The 15,273-nt window shown below is 35.7% G+C and overlaps 1 protein-coding gene across 1 annotated transcript in view; it reads right to left on the bottom strand.

The window, feature by feature from the left end:
* The window catches only part of RPS6KA5 (ribosomal protein S6 kinase A5), an 80,462-nt gene that overhangs the window by 50,122 nt on the left and 15,067 nt on the right, over window positions 1–15,273 (bottom strand). The window contains exons 3-5 of the mRNA XM_086463423.1: window positions 7,124–7,342; window positions 2,654–2,769; window positions 1,762–1,869 (exon numbers count right to left, since the gene is read on the bottom strand). Of these exons, the coding sequence (XP_086319549.1) occupies window positions 1,762–1,869; window positions 2,654–2,769; window positions 7,124–7,342 (443 nt within the window). The remainder of the gene's footprint in view (window positions 1–1,761; window positions 1,870–2,653; window positions 2,770–7,123; window positions 7,343–15,273) is intronic.

The raw sequence follows: 15,273 nt of genomic DNA, 5'->3' as shown, positions 1-15,273 counted from the left end.
TTAACTATCTTTTGTAATGTAAATTGTAAGTGTTCTAGTAGTAGCTGAATTGTCTACAGCAAACACAATATGAAATGTCAATTTCTACGTGTAAATGGGTCATTCTAATCATGTTTAGGTTCAGTAGCTAAGTTATAATAGCACACATGAAAACTGTTGTGAAGTGCAGACAATTCTTAGATTTTCAAAGCAAACAAGACAATTGCAATTACTTTTTTCCTTAAAAGAAACACAAGAAACGTTGAGCTTTTTTGACAGGGGATCAAATATAAAATGTGAAGGAGAATGAGAAAAAAATATCGTTAAATGAAGATATTTCTGAGATATACGGAAAACAGAATGGATTAGAGTCAGAGGAACCAACATTAAATGACCAAGCAACAAGACTGCTTTATTTAACAACTGGAGAAGGAGGAATCCAATTCACAGTGTGGGAAAAGCAGACAGGCACCTCTGATGCTTATCCAAGTCCTCCCCTTTCCTTGCACTGCTTGTAAATGATGTCCCAAAGGTAAGCACAGATAAGAAATAAGTATATTTCTAAACCCATCTGTTCTGAGACTTAAAGAGGTCATGATTCCTTATGACATTCTTATCACAGGGAACATGTTGCTTCATTCAACTTTCACTCACAGGCTGGAGGACTGCTCCTTTTCTCTCCCATCAGTGCAGCACTATCATTCCATGTACTTTGTCTCTTGTGCCCAGCACAGCTTCTCTCACAACTCTTAAGCAGGTCCTACTCTCCCTAGCCACACCTTTTACTATCATTCTTTTCTGGTGAAAACTGCATCCCCGTACTTCCTCTCTTCCACTGCTCTGGCAATCTGCAGCTAATCCCTTGTCATGCCAGTTGAACCTCCTCTTGATTTCATGCTATAATTTAAAAGGAATATAGTGACATTATCTGTACTATTTCCCTGCTTCAGAAACTAACACTTCGTATCTCTTAAAATGGTACCTCCTAAATCCTACCAGACTCCATTTGAAATGCAAATATTCTAGAGGAAACTACCAGTTATCTATTTTTAGAAAACCCCTCTGCTGCTTCTAACAAAGACTTTTAGATCTGCAGTCCCAGATTTCAATACCCCTGATACTTAAAGTGAAAGCCAAAAAATAGCCATTTTAAAATTTTCTCAAAAGTAAAATCCTGCATAATTTTGATTCTCTGAAATCTAAAAAGCATATCTGGAGATAAAACTGTACCTTACAAATAATTAACAACTAACGTCAACAGTCAGAGATCACTATGTTAGGTACTATGCACATATTTAATAAGAGATAAGCTTTTATCCTAAAAGCTTGCAATTAAGCTTATCAAAAGTGACACAAAGACATGAGAAAGAGACAAGATAATAATACATTAATTATTATTAGCATAAAGAAGAGTCATAGCATACCATTTGCCTAGTCACTGCAAAGTATTAGCACAGTCAAGCGTTTTTAAGAAGGCACCTGACAATGATAATGTAAGTGGCTTTTCAGACTTAGGTGGATCTCTCCATTTTCACACAAAGGGCAGCAGGAGGGAGCATGAAGGCATTTCAGGGAAAACTAGAACAAAGACATCTGACCACACTGCCAGGCCAAAGACCAACGAACTGAAAGCTCAAACCCCATTAAACAGACTACTAGAAGTAGGAGTCTAGAAGGCAGTTTTTCCTCCCCTCTCAAATGTGTTTGATTTCAATGAGACAGAATTTGACTTTGTGATCTTGCTGGATTCTCTCCACACTTACTGGAGATTCAAACACTCACCTCATCAGCAAGAAACTCCTTACTCAGACCAAAGTCTGTCAACACCACGTGGCCATCAGAATCGAGGAGAATATTCTCAAGTTTTATATCCCGATATATAATCCCCAACTGCAAACAGAATATTAGAAAAAGTATTTCCAAATCAGTGTAACCACATCAAGGAGACATTGTTGAACACATTTAAATATGAAGCTAGCAAAATTCCCATTATTAAGGTAACCTAACACCTCAAACTTACACCTCAAAAAGGACAATTTAAAATGCATTTAAAGAAATAACTTTCCACGAGTTAAAAATTCTCAGAAATTACATTGTGCATTAATGTCTTAAATTTTAAAGAACATACTATATCACTTGAATCTAAAAGTGACTGAATACTTGTTATTGAGTGCAAATCTCAGTTCAGCTTTCAAAGAATAAAAATGAATGCTTCTGTAATACGTTCTAGACCACACATGCATGCTTTGTAAGCCTACAAATCTACTACCTCTGAAAACTGTTAACACTCCTCACGTCTACAGTTGTGCCAAAATTTCAGAACTCTGCTGTTTAATTGATTCAAAACAAGGACAACTGAACAACAGCGCAACCCAAACCCTGTTTGTGTCAATTACAAATTAATTTTACGACATATACCATTTCATAATGATTACTAAAAATTAACGACCATTTGTCTATAACAACACTCCACACTGTAGCCTTGGTCTGGTGCACATGAATATACACTTCACTGGGCAGTATTTCTTATTACACAACTGATGTCCCATTGCTGGATAGAGTTACTATGAATTTAAAACAATCCAAAAATACGTTCTCCTTACTGACTTTATACGATGTGAAAAGAACACAGTTTTAGTTCCACAAAATCAGCACTAGGATAAAGTTACTTTACCTTGTGGAGATGTTCAAGTGCCAAAACAATTTCACCAATGTAAATTTGCACCTCATTTTCTGAGAATCTCTCTCTGTGTGAAAGGTGAGTAAACAATTCTCCTCCATTTATATAGTCTAAAAATTAGAACAAAGAACCTTATAATTTCAATTTCTGACAACTTAGTTTTCTTATTGGAATATTAATAGGTATTTTGTAAGTTATTTAATAAGATGTTCTTAGATCAGATGCTTTTACTCTACTGTAATTCAGTAATATTTCATCATGTTGTATAATACCCTACTCCCTTCTTAGAGGGCCGATGGAAGAACATGGCCAACTTTTAAATAAGCAGCAAAACTATAAAATAAGCCTCAAATATCTGTAAATTATAAATTAATTTGCGACCCCAGAGCCCCCATATTGTATTTGAGGTCTATGTATACAGAGCAGGGAACGTGCCCCGCAATATCTTACTCAACATTTTCTTGAATATGGTTTCTATAGATTCATTGGTATAACACATAAATCCATTAAAAAGGTCCAATCCTATTCTAAATAAGTTAATGCTTTGAAGAAAGCATATATACAAATTATAGACATTCTGATCTCTCTCCTCTTTTTAGTTCTCCATTTCCCTGTTTGGGAAGGAATATCAGTGGCATGAAACAACGTGAGGAAGATTATATATCTAGACCAATAAGCATATGAAAAAAATAAAGTACAAATAGACCACATGTTACCATTGCTTCTTTTTTCCAAAAACAACCCTTCAGCATTCTAATCAGAGAATATAAAGATAACAGAAACAAATTTTTAAAATATCTCTAATCAGAACCACTTAACTTCGTACAAGGTAAGAACTGAACTCCCAGGCACTGTTCTAAGGACTGTGATAGATACAAACCAAAGCTGCCACAGGAGTGGCAGAACAAGTCTAATTCTATTCATGTTAGAACACTAAGCACAGTCCAGTGAAACAACCAGCCTTCAAATTCTTGGTACTAGATCAAATGTACCACTGGCACAATGGGGGAAAAAAAAAAATCAATTCCTTAAATATAAACACCTGACAGTTAAATATCTGACGGTTCAGGTCTTGGGATTTTTTTTTTTTTTATTAGTAGTATTTTTAGTAGGTTAACCTCATGTGACAAGCTTTGTACAGAATTGGTACTCACATGGATACAAAATTTTGTTCTTTCCATCATAGCTTAAAGTCAACCTAAAAAATGGAGTCAATGCCAAATCCTGTATTCTGAAAATCTGGCAGAAGTGTAGCTACACGTCTGCACTTGATCCAGACTAAATTAATGTGGCTATGTAATCTGATGGCACAACAAATTGTATTAAATACTGCACTCAGTCTCCAATTGTAAAACCTCTGAAACTGAAATGACATGTTGCCCGCACACCAAGTTCAGCTAGGTACAAAAACAAAGGCAGAGACTGGTTTCCCACCAAATTCAGAAGCCTCTGAAACACAAATTCCAAACCAAAATCAAATGGTAATTTACAAAGATTTACATAATGACACATAGAAAACTTGCAACAAACAGTTCGGTTGGTTGTGTTGTTTTTTGTTGGTATTGTTGTGGTAGTGGTGGTGGGTTTTTTTGTCAGGGAGGGGTGAAGGCCAGTTGAAATATAAAGTAGCTTTAGGCCATGTTGTGTGGAAGGGATTTTCACTGTTAAAAAAAAAAATTAAAAGAAATTTTTATACCCCCCTCTAATTATTCTCATTTTCTGCTAAAAAAATTAAAAAGTGACCTTTCTGGCCCCAACTGATATTCTGAGAATGGATTCATGTAGACTTTGTGGGAAAGCAAAAAAAAACAAAACAAAACCCCTTTAATTACACATCAGCTTTGAATTTCTTGCTTTAAATGTCATTTTAATATTGCGTTATGGTGGGCAAATGCCTTGTCTGCACTATCTGCTGTGGAATGTTCTTCAGAATTACTGGGCTCCCTCTTCTTTGACTCTTATGAGAATATAATATCAAGCTTTTAATTTTCCCTTCATATAAGGGTTTTTTCTGGCTGCCTAATTATCCTTGTCACCTAAATTTCTCCACTAGTATGTATTTATTTTTAGGTAACTACATCAATCTCAGGTGTGAGGGGTTTTTTTGTTTTGATTTGCTGGGGTTTTTTTAATCTTTCTAATGGGATCTCAACTGCATTCTAGCCAAAAATATGTGGATTTAGAGAATGGTACTATAGTATTTATAACATGCTCACATTTAGTCTCATTTAATCTTTCATTTTTTTTTCCAAATTATTAATTAATAAATACCAAAAAAAGAGAAACTTTTAATTATTAAAGGTTAACATCAAGGAATCACAGAGATATCAATGTATTTATAACTTTTTCTTTGTCTCTTTAGTGCTAATTTTCTAGCCTGTGACAATAGTTTACATATTTCTTTAATGTTCTAGTCAGAGGAAATTTTATTGCATTTTTCAACTGTCTTGACAAAGGAATCTAGTGAATACTCCATTTAAGCTTGAGCTCCTCAGATACCTGTATTATCTCGCTGTAGCATATGAAACTTAGGTATGCACATAGAACATCTTCCTAAGAATTGACAGCCAGTGGTATAGATTCATATGACATTAATAACATTTTATTAATTTAGTGTCTAAATCAGCTGCTTAATAAAGGTTCATTAAAAAGAAGTTAAGAGCTAAAAAGAGTTGTAAAACTTCAATTAAAGGACGATTCACTTCAAATAATTCATTACAAAAATGTATTCTGCATCCAAGCATTAACTGGATCATTCATCTTTCAGTTCTTTTAAAATACTCTAAAGTAGCAGTCTTTAAAAATTGTTTGTAATTTTCTTACAAACACATCTTATATACCAAACACAAAATTTGCTGCTGATCTGAAAGGTAGAAGTATTTCTAATTGTAGAGTGATACCAAGCCTTACGAACAAGCTCTACTTTCAGCACAGAAATGTGTGATTTTGCATTGCCTCTCAACACCCAGAAATTGAAACATGCAAGTATCTCAATTCCCAAAGATCAAATGGTTTCATAACAAAAAGTTTTGGCAGCAAGCACTTCCTGAAGCAGTGAGGTTTAGAGTTGAATTTAACACACTCTTCCAGCTCCTGCAGTAAGTGTTCCTCATTATCAGGAAAAATCCTTCATCTCCTAAGATAGGACTCTCCAAAGGCCATGAAACTGGGAAATAAAGTAAAAGGAATGTAACTCCTTAGTCCCCAAAACACAACTGTCCTGAAAAAGGACATTGGCAGGGAATAGAAACACACATATACAGAACTTTTATCTGAGTTGAAAACCCTAAGAAAGTTCCTGATCAGTCTTCTGCCAACGTTGCAAATGCTACAGAAATAGCTGTGGTTCTTCATATCAACATGAAAAGCAAAATGGCAAGGACAGAAGTGAAATGAAGAATGTTCTAATAAGGTTTGCTATAGAACAGTTCATTATCAAGCATCTCTTGTAAATGGAGATTTACAGAAGTTACTGGTAGAACTTACCAAAATGAAGTATCACAATATATAAAACAAGAAACTGATCCACAATACAAGTATTTTCACCAGCATTTTACAGCAGGAAACCATACCAACAACTTGCACCTTACAGTGTTGTAATTAATTTTACCATAAATAAAGAAAAGCACAACCATCTTTAACCATCATCACTCACATTACGAGTGCATTTGTTCAGAAGAGAGATCTGCCTGATACGATCTTTCAGGTTGCAGCATTTCAGTACTAAAACAACATACTAACTGGTCAGCATAGCGACAAGTAGCCCCGTCCTCTCAGACAGATGGCAATATTTCAAAAACACTGATCACACTGAGGAAAATATACGACATGTTCTTAGAGTGAGATGTGCAGTACGTTTGAACTAGGTGGCTTTCTGTTGATTATATAATACTTCCTTATTTTTCCTTCTTTCCTACCAACTAATCCCAGTAACAAAGGCATGTTTTGTCATCCCACCTTACCAATAACCTCTTTGCCACATATGCAAAGGCAGCACACAAAGAAAAACTGAATCACTTTAATGCCCATGTTCATACAGATAAAAGAGCTTTTTCATTCGTAGTAGCAGTTTGTCTGAAAATCTGTAGAAAACTAATTCATACAGTATATAGTAACGGTTAAAAAAGCACAAATCAAAACTTCATCTTCTAGATAAGTTCAAGAAAATACTTCTCTGGTTCAGGTACTTATGGTCATATACATTTCTTGCTGCACATAAGCCATTGATAATACTTCCCCACGCTTCCCAAGTCAGAGTGGCACACCGAAGTTCAAACAGGAAAACCACAAACACAGACACTGTTGAAGATGAACAGTATTTTACTTCCTATGGTCTCTCATGCAATCTCCAAACACACAGTACTTAAGACCACATGAAAAAAAATCTACAAAACACTAAGAAGATAAAAGGGCAGAGTTGTTTTGGTTTTTTTCATTAATATTTGAATCCTGAAAACTACTCACCTAAAATGAGATGAAGCTTTGTATCCGTCTGGAAGGCATAATGTAACGTGACCAAAAATGGTGATTGCCTGATGTGCTCCAACACTTGTCGTTCTGTCCTCGTGTGCTCAGTTGTTTTGGCTTTTTGAACTATTGTTGCTTTCTTCAGTACTTTCATGGCATACAGCTTTCCAGCATCATGGCCGCTTACTTTCCTTACTAGGAACACTTTTCCATAGGCTTAAAAAAGACAAAGTAGGGAGGGGAAAAAAAACTCACAACAGTCACCTACTCATACTAAAGGTCCGTCTGATATCATTATTGTTTTCAATTACTCATTGTTATGGCAAACAGTAACTGTTCAGGCTAAAATCTTCCAGAGCACTTTGTTTCAGACTGACCTTTTCTGATCAAAATTTCAACCAAATGAAATGAACACAGTTCACAGTTAGTGACTGAACACAACATAAGCAGGAAAAACATTCAGTATTTAAAAACAATTTTAAAAGCTTATTACTTCTTCCTTTGTAATAACCTGAAATTAAACTCATACCTAGAATTTAGTAAGTTTGGAATAAGACAGATTTTTTTTTTGGTCCCCAAAATAGCCTGCCCATATTTGCACAACTTATACGCTTTCACTAATGGCTTTATAGCACTGAAGTTCCAAAGATCCACAGAAAAGCTAATGAATTCTTCCCATCAGTATCTACTACACAGGAACCTTCTGAGGCTCCCACACTAGACTTAAATGAGAATAAGCTAGAGGAATTATCACAAAAAGAAAGTTTTCTGAACACAAACAGCAAAAGAAATAGTCACCAGGACCAAAACGCAGTCTTTCCAGAGTTTCAAATTATAGAATCTAGATGTTCTGTTTACTTATTTGGTTAAAAAAACACTCCATACTGGAGTGGCAAACGTGGACATCCCCCTTGGTTTTTTTTTTTAATTTCAAATAGAAAGGGCTCCTGGTAACTGTACACAAGTAAATTTGATACCTCTAGTAGGCAAACCTGTACAAACATTAAAGGTTACAATTAGTAGATACACAAACAGGATACTATGTGAAAGAATGAGTGTTACTTTCACAGGTGTTAATAATTACTTCTATTAATAATTGTTCAAAGGAATCAAGAAGAATGAACAGTGATATGGTTGACTCACTTAGATTTCCAAAGTATTTAAGTTCCCTTATAAAAGGGTCTTAAAAACACTAAATCATGGGTGCAAAGAGGGGGGGTCCTCTCATGAACGAAGCGCTATATTAACAGGCAAAACCCCAAAAGGTTAAAAATAAATATGCAGCTTTTTCAGTGAAAGGAGGTCACCACAAGAATTCATCCTGCCCAATTCAGTCTTCTATGAACAGTGAGGAAGCTGATTTTCTTGTTTAAGTTATCTACTGCAATAGAAATTGAAGCTGACTGCTGAAAACTGTACCACAGTATCAAAATTTTAAGTAGCTGAAAAATAAAATGGCAGATAAAATTCTAAATAGGTGAATGAGTAATCCACATAAATTACGGTAATAATTAATTTGGTGTAAAGTTGTAACTGAGGAAAAAAAAATACCTGGAGTCACCACAGACAACCCTATGAGAAAACACCAGTGGTAATCCAAAAAGCAAACAGAATGTTTGAACTTCAAGGCAAGTATTGAAGGGGAAGAATGACACAAATGTACCGTCCCCCAAACCTTCAACACAAAACCAGAAATCCCTTATGCTGTGGTATGAAATCTTTGTGTGCTCGTATCTTGAGTGACATACACTATTTCAGTCTCTTCTCTCTTTGGTCCCCAGCTCCCCTCCCCACACCAGAAAAAAAAAAGGACAGGAGAACATTAAAAAAATACAGAAAATAATAAAATATTTATTCTAATTATGAAGAGAACTAAACACATCTAGACATTTTATTTAGCCTGAAAAAGTAGAATACTTAAGAAGATGCTAGAAAGTTAAAAATCAAAAATTGTACAAAGGTAAGTAAAGAAAAAAATTTCATTATTTCTAGAAATAAAATAACTAAGGGAACAAATTAAACCACCAGGTATCAAGACTAAGAACTGCCCTAAACACAAAGAGAATCTCTGGCTCAGGCAGACCCCAAACTGCAGGCTGCTACAAGTTCACTAAGGAAGCCATCATTGTATGCCTCTCCATGTTCTTGTAGGGTCTCCTTAAGCCATCTTAAGAAACAGAAAACTGAACCAGCTGGGTGTTTTCTCCAACCCCTATAGTTATTTCCACATTACTTTCTCAGAGAGAATACTCAAAACTGTAAATACACTGGATAGGGTATCCTGTCCTGATGCGAGACACTCGAATATAGTTGGTCTTTAAAAATGCTATAGCATATACCGCTCCCAGTAAGTCATTACATGTAACTCCAGATTTTTCCTGTTTTTTCCAGGTAGGTAATAGTGTTTTAAATTATCTAATGACATGTGGGTTTTTTTCCTACAACTGAGTTCTGCTTCATTCAGTATACAAAAGCGACACTGCTTATCTAAGGAACAATTCCTTTTAAGAAGTTCTTTACCCAACTCATCACACCCTAAGGAATCATGCTTGCCCTCTTTACAGAACCCATTATTCTCAACAAAAGCTTTCATGAAATAAGTTTTCACAACGTATCTCTCAAGAGTAGCAAATAAGAGTCAGAATAGGTTAGTGTAAACATATCTCTCTATTTTGGGAGACAAATGTGAGATACCCAGGCCAATCTTTTTCAAGATGTTCAGTATCATATCGCATGCACCAATTTCAATTGTAGTTATGAGATCTCCAGTATCTCTAAGTCAGACTCAATAGTCACCAGCTGGTCATCAAGAAATGGATAACCACAGACATAAAAAGATTACTTTAGTGAAAGAGGCACAGGTCGTACATCCCGTCATGATGTACAGACACAAGTGATCTGAACCAAGGTTGTACAGACCATAATACTGTCACCACAGTAATACCATTAATGCATATGCACAGTTTTAATGTTTTTCACCTGTTTTTCCAATATTGGATGTTAAATTACTTTCAGCATCTGAAAAACAGACCCCTACTACTGAGAACACTGGTTTAAAAAAAAACTGCTTCCAAAAGTAGTATTTACATCTTTATAACAAGGCACTCCTCAAAAAACGTAGGTAACACCTCTGCATTCTACGAACAGAGAACAAAAACAGTGAGGAGTATGGCCTTAGCTTGCATTTCCCAACTGCTTAAGGGAGCAGCCCTAGTTTTCACCAATTTTCAGCTGGAGCTTGATATGGAACTTCCTTGCTCCTCTCTGAAAAGCCCAGTCTACAGTAGTAAACAGAAGTTTCCTTAGGTTCCCAGGAAACGGTGGTTTTAGCAGAAGTATTGGAGAACATTAAGTTAAGCTAAATGAAAAAAGCCCTACATTTTAACACTTGGTTACCTGTATCTTTAATCATACTTTATAAAAACATACAACAATGCATCCTAAGTGGCAGAATGCTGGCAGTATATTAACAGCATCTACTACAGCTTTAATACAGCATAAGAGAAAATTATCTGGCAAGTGTAATAGCTGTAAGGAAATCTCTAGAAACTATACTAGTGTTATCACAGAAGAATTTGCAACAGAGTTTTACCATGGTACAAATTGTTTCCTCAGAAATATGAAAAGGACTGACAGAATGATGAGGATTCTCAACAGTTTTGATGAGAATAAATCTTAAATAGCACTATTTTAATCAAATGACTCATGATATATCCAACACTAGAACCTCTGATATCACCACGAGAAATCTGCTTAAAAGACAACATTGCAAAAGCAATTCATTGGAGTAGCAGCAACGAGAATGCACATAAGCTAACTGCAAGAATACCCTACCTGATAATCTTATTTCAGAAAAGCTTTTTTAATTTCCCAAAGAGCCACATTTTAATGTTCATTTTCATAAAATCTGATGCACATCTCAACTACTTCCAAGGCAAAAATATTTAGCTGGCAATATATCCCCCATAAAGGCAGACACACATAGAGGCACCAAACATTCACCCCTAAAATTCATTAGAAATATTTTAAATCATGGAAGAACTGTATCTATGTATTATACATTTACATACACAAACTATGTTAGACTGACCTTGCAGTTTATTAGAAGTAGTAAAATACAAATTTAAAGTTAAAGAAAAAAGCAATTATTAGTTGCAAATTGACATGGATATCAGGCTTGTAGGATGACTATAAGACTTCATACCAGCCATTTATACCAAATTTCCACTTAATTTGTGGGGCAGAAAAATATAACTGGTGGTTAAAACTTTCCTTTCACTACTGCCTCTTTCACTGTTGTGCTTTAACCCCAGCCAGCAACTAAACCCCACACAGCCACTCACTCCCATCCCTGTTGGGATGGGGAAAAGAATCAGAAGGGTAAAAGTGAGAAAAACTCATGGGCTGAGATACAGACTGTTTAATAGGCAAAGCAAAAGCCACGTGCACAAGCAAAGCAAAACAAGGAATTCATTCACCACTTCCCATCGGCCAGCAGGAGTTTAGCCATCTCCAGCAAAGCAGGGCTCCATCACGCGAACGGTTACTTGGGAAGACAAACACCATCACTCTGAATGTCCCCCCTGATGCCTTGTTCCCCCAGCTTTATATGCTGAGCATGATGTGATATGGCATGAAATATCCCTTTGGTCAGCTGGGGTCAGCTGTCCTGGCTGTGTCCCCTCCCAACTCCTTGTGCACCCCCAGCCCACTCACTGGTGGGGCGCTGTGAGAGGCAGAAAAGGCCTTGACACTGTGTAAGCCCTGCTCAGCAGTAACGAAAACATCCCTCTGGAAACAGCGTTGATAAGCACAAACCCAAAACACAGCCCCATACGAGCTACTATGAAGAAATTCACTCTATTCCAGCTAAAACCAGCACCTTCATAGTAATACACATCATTGTAAGTAACAATTCAGCAAGTCAGTTGAATATTCTGAAGTAACCACTTGCTGAAAGACAATGAATTAAAAATATAAAGTCGTCTTTGCTTCTTTAATCTTTCTGTATAAATATAAGCATGTTAAGCCATTGCATCACGCCAGCTAATTCTTATAGAGCAAAAGGCAAGCAATTGTTTCTGTTTATAGCACACAGGATGGTTTACCTGGACTTCTAAATCCATCAGAACTTGACATTTGTATACAGACAGTTTGAGAGGAACATTTTCAAGTATTAACATTAGCCACACCTCTTTCTTAAATTACTTTTTACTGTCAGCGTAAGAACAATCATGAGACAACACTAGGAAAAGGCTCAGAGGTACAAAATATTTAATGATTTGAATAAATTTCACTGTATTCTTGTACGATATATGACTAATGACTTCTTTCCTCTGCACTTTTTATTGTTAAAATAGTCTTTAGATTTAATCTTCCTAAAGAATTTGGAGGTAAAACTCTTACTGTGCAGGAATCTGTCTATATCAATTAAAATTTGGGATGTGGCCAAGTCAGAAAGGCATATCACTAACAGTTAAAAAAAAAAAAGAAAAAAGCCAAGCAAAAACCTTAACCACCACCAAATATGGGATGAATTTGTCCAGGTTCCAGGTTCTTAGATTGAACACGGTCCACTCTTTCCAGTCCGCTCCTCGTACAGAAAAATAATTTCCTATTGCCAAACTCTGTCTCAAATTAACCATCCCACCTTCCATTCAGTATTCAGCATAGCTGTCCTCAGCAGAAACTGAAATAAAATATTTATTGCAGTTTGGAATTATTTTTAGACACTCCCTAATTTTGGCTCACTCTCCTGAGCACAGTAACCCCACTTCTTTCTTTCTCCTCATTTTAGGAGAGAAAAGTATTTTATATTTTCTTCAATATGCTTTGAAAGATCTAACAATTTCACAGTCTTTATCAGAATACTTTCTAACCTCTCAGATGGAACTACATTATACCTTCTTGTATAACAAGGGTTTTGAGCTAATTATTTAAATCTGACATTCATCCTACCAATTTTCTTCTTGAAGGCTATGAATATATCCTTCAGATTCTGTCTTCCGCATATAAGGAGACTATCCTTCCCATATAAGCACTAAATTCCAAAAGACCACGTAAAAAAATGTTCTCCTTTATATAAGACAGTTATATTCTTGTTTCTATTATTTTTTGTCTTCATTAGTGGACTGTAGTTCAAACCGTAGATGGGATTATTAGGGCACATGCCCAAGAACCACTTGTATTGTCTTTTCTTAAGCACAGCTAAAAGACTGAATGAAAGTGGCACTTATTAAAATCATAAGCAGCAATGGTTGAGTAGCAAAAAAGAATAATCTGTGTGTAGAAAAATGTATGACCCAGAATGCACTCTACATTAACAATTTTTTTATTTTAAAAACACACTTACAAAGAACAAAACAAATAAGCCAAGTGGGCGTGCATAAACCAACACAGCCACTTTCTCTTGTTGTTCCCTTCACAGCTTTGGGAAGCAATTAGATTACTTTGCTGTAAAGTAACCTTGTTCTATAGAACAGACACTAGTTTTCTATGTCACAGGAAAGAAAAGCTTTAACTGGATAGGAGGGACAGCTGGAAAAATGAATTCAGTGGACAGGAAATCTTAAAATTCCAAATTAGCAAGGCTATACAGTAACAGTAGGAGAATAGAACTTAATAACAGACTTGAATTTCAGAAAGTATACGCTAAGTAGAACACTGGCAAGTCAGAGCAGTCAAGTTGCTCCCAGAGCAACAAGTACATCATTAATAGCTTTATTAACAGTGGCATACTGTCATGTATTTTGTTTTACTGATATCTTCAACAGGGAAGTGTATTCTATTAATAGATCCTTAATGCAACATAGAAGGATCCAACTCAGATTAAAAGGCTACTAACTCATATTTTTGCTTCTTTGGCTTTTCCTGTAAGACTCAGGTCAAAAGGGGAACACATACAATATGATATTCTTTTAACACCAAAAAAACAAAATACAACAAGCACGCTTCCAACTGAGCGTGTACAAGAACAAACGAGACATAAAGGAATGCAAGAAAGAAATGCAAATTAAAGAAAATAGTAAGTATGAAATCATGCTAAGCCATAGCATGAAGACAATGTTATAAAAAAAAATCACTTCCACAGGAGAAACATCAGTACACAAGGACACCATTTCTAATAATCTTTATTTTTTAAAAAGACAAAAAAAATTAAACTTGAAAATGAAAGTTTAAATAAATCTTCACTGCTATTACCTGCAAAAACCCAGCACTAAGTTTATACAGAACTACCACAACTCAAGCAAGGTGTCATTTAACATATTTTGAGTATCTTTAGTTATTCCAGATGCTTCATAGCAGACTATATTTAAAATATTATAATTACTTAAAATAGCATCTACAGTCATCACTTAATATGACTGTGATGTTGCAATATATTCTGCCTTGCATTACTGTAGATCATTTAAGTATCAGATAGTTTGAAAACACTTTGTATGCCACATAATTCCACAGTGAAGAATTTTAAAACTGCATCACAACTTTCATTTAGCATTAGCTACATTACAGTAATATCAGTAATACCTAAAAGCTCACACCAGGATAAGGCTTTCACTGCCAGAGTAAAGACAGCTCTTGCTTAAAAATACACAGCAACATGTAAATAGAAGCCATTAGATGCTTTCTTCCTCATTTTTCTTTAAATACTCCCAAAAAAGCAGTAGTATCCCTTGTGTCTCTGTGAATCAGTTTGTCTAAGATGGCCTCAACCCCAACCCCATCTCCAACTTCACAGAATTTACTAATGTGAAACAACAGAGAAGTTCTCAAAATTGTCAAAAAAAAACAGCACCCCAAAACCAAAAAACCCCACGGTTCTCTCTTATCCTGCCCATAATCTGGGGGCAAGTCACTAATGGAGATACAATGGCTGTTTGGAGAGGTCCCTGGGTGCCAGGAATCACCGTGCCTTCCCCATAGACCTTGATTAAAAACAAAGAGGGGTGGAAAGGGAAGAAAAAAACCCCCATATTCAACAAAATAACACCCCCCCCATCACCACTAGAAAATACTTGAAATATTTCAAATTTCTGAAAAAATTATCACTTTTTTTTTTCTGGCTGAAAGGCAAAAGGCATCTAATAAGCACCTGCAACTTGCAACGCAGCCAACAGGCAGTTACCATTTAGAGGGATGGCACTTAG

The sequence above is a fragment of the Leptosomus discolor genome, chromosome 3 (genome assembly GCF_034619465.1).
Source record: "Leptosomus discolor isolate bLepDis1 chromosome 3, bLepDis1.hap2, whole genome shotgun sequence".
Lineage (NCBI taxonomy): Eukaryota > Metazoa > Chordata > Aves > Leptosomiformes > Leptosomidae > Leptosomus > Leptosomus discolor.
This window is presented reverse-complemented; position numbering and strand designations above follow the sequence as displayed.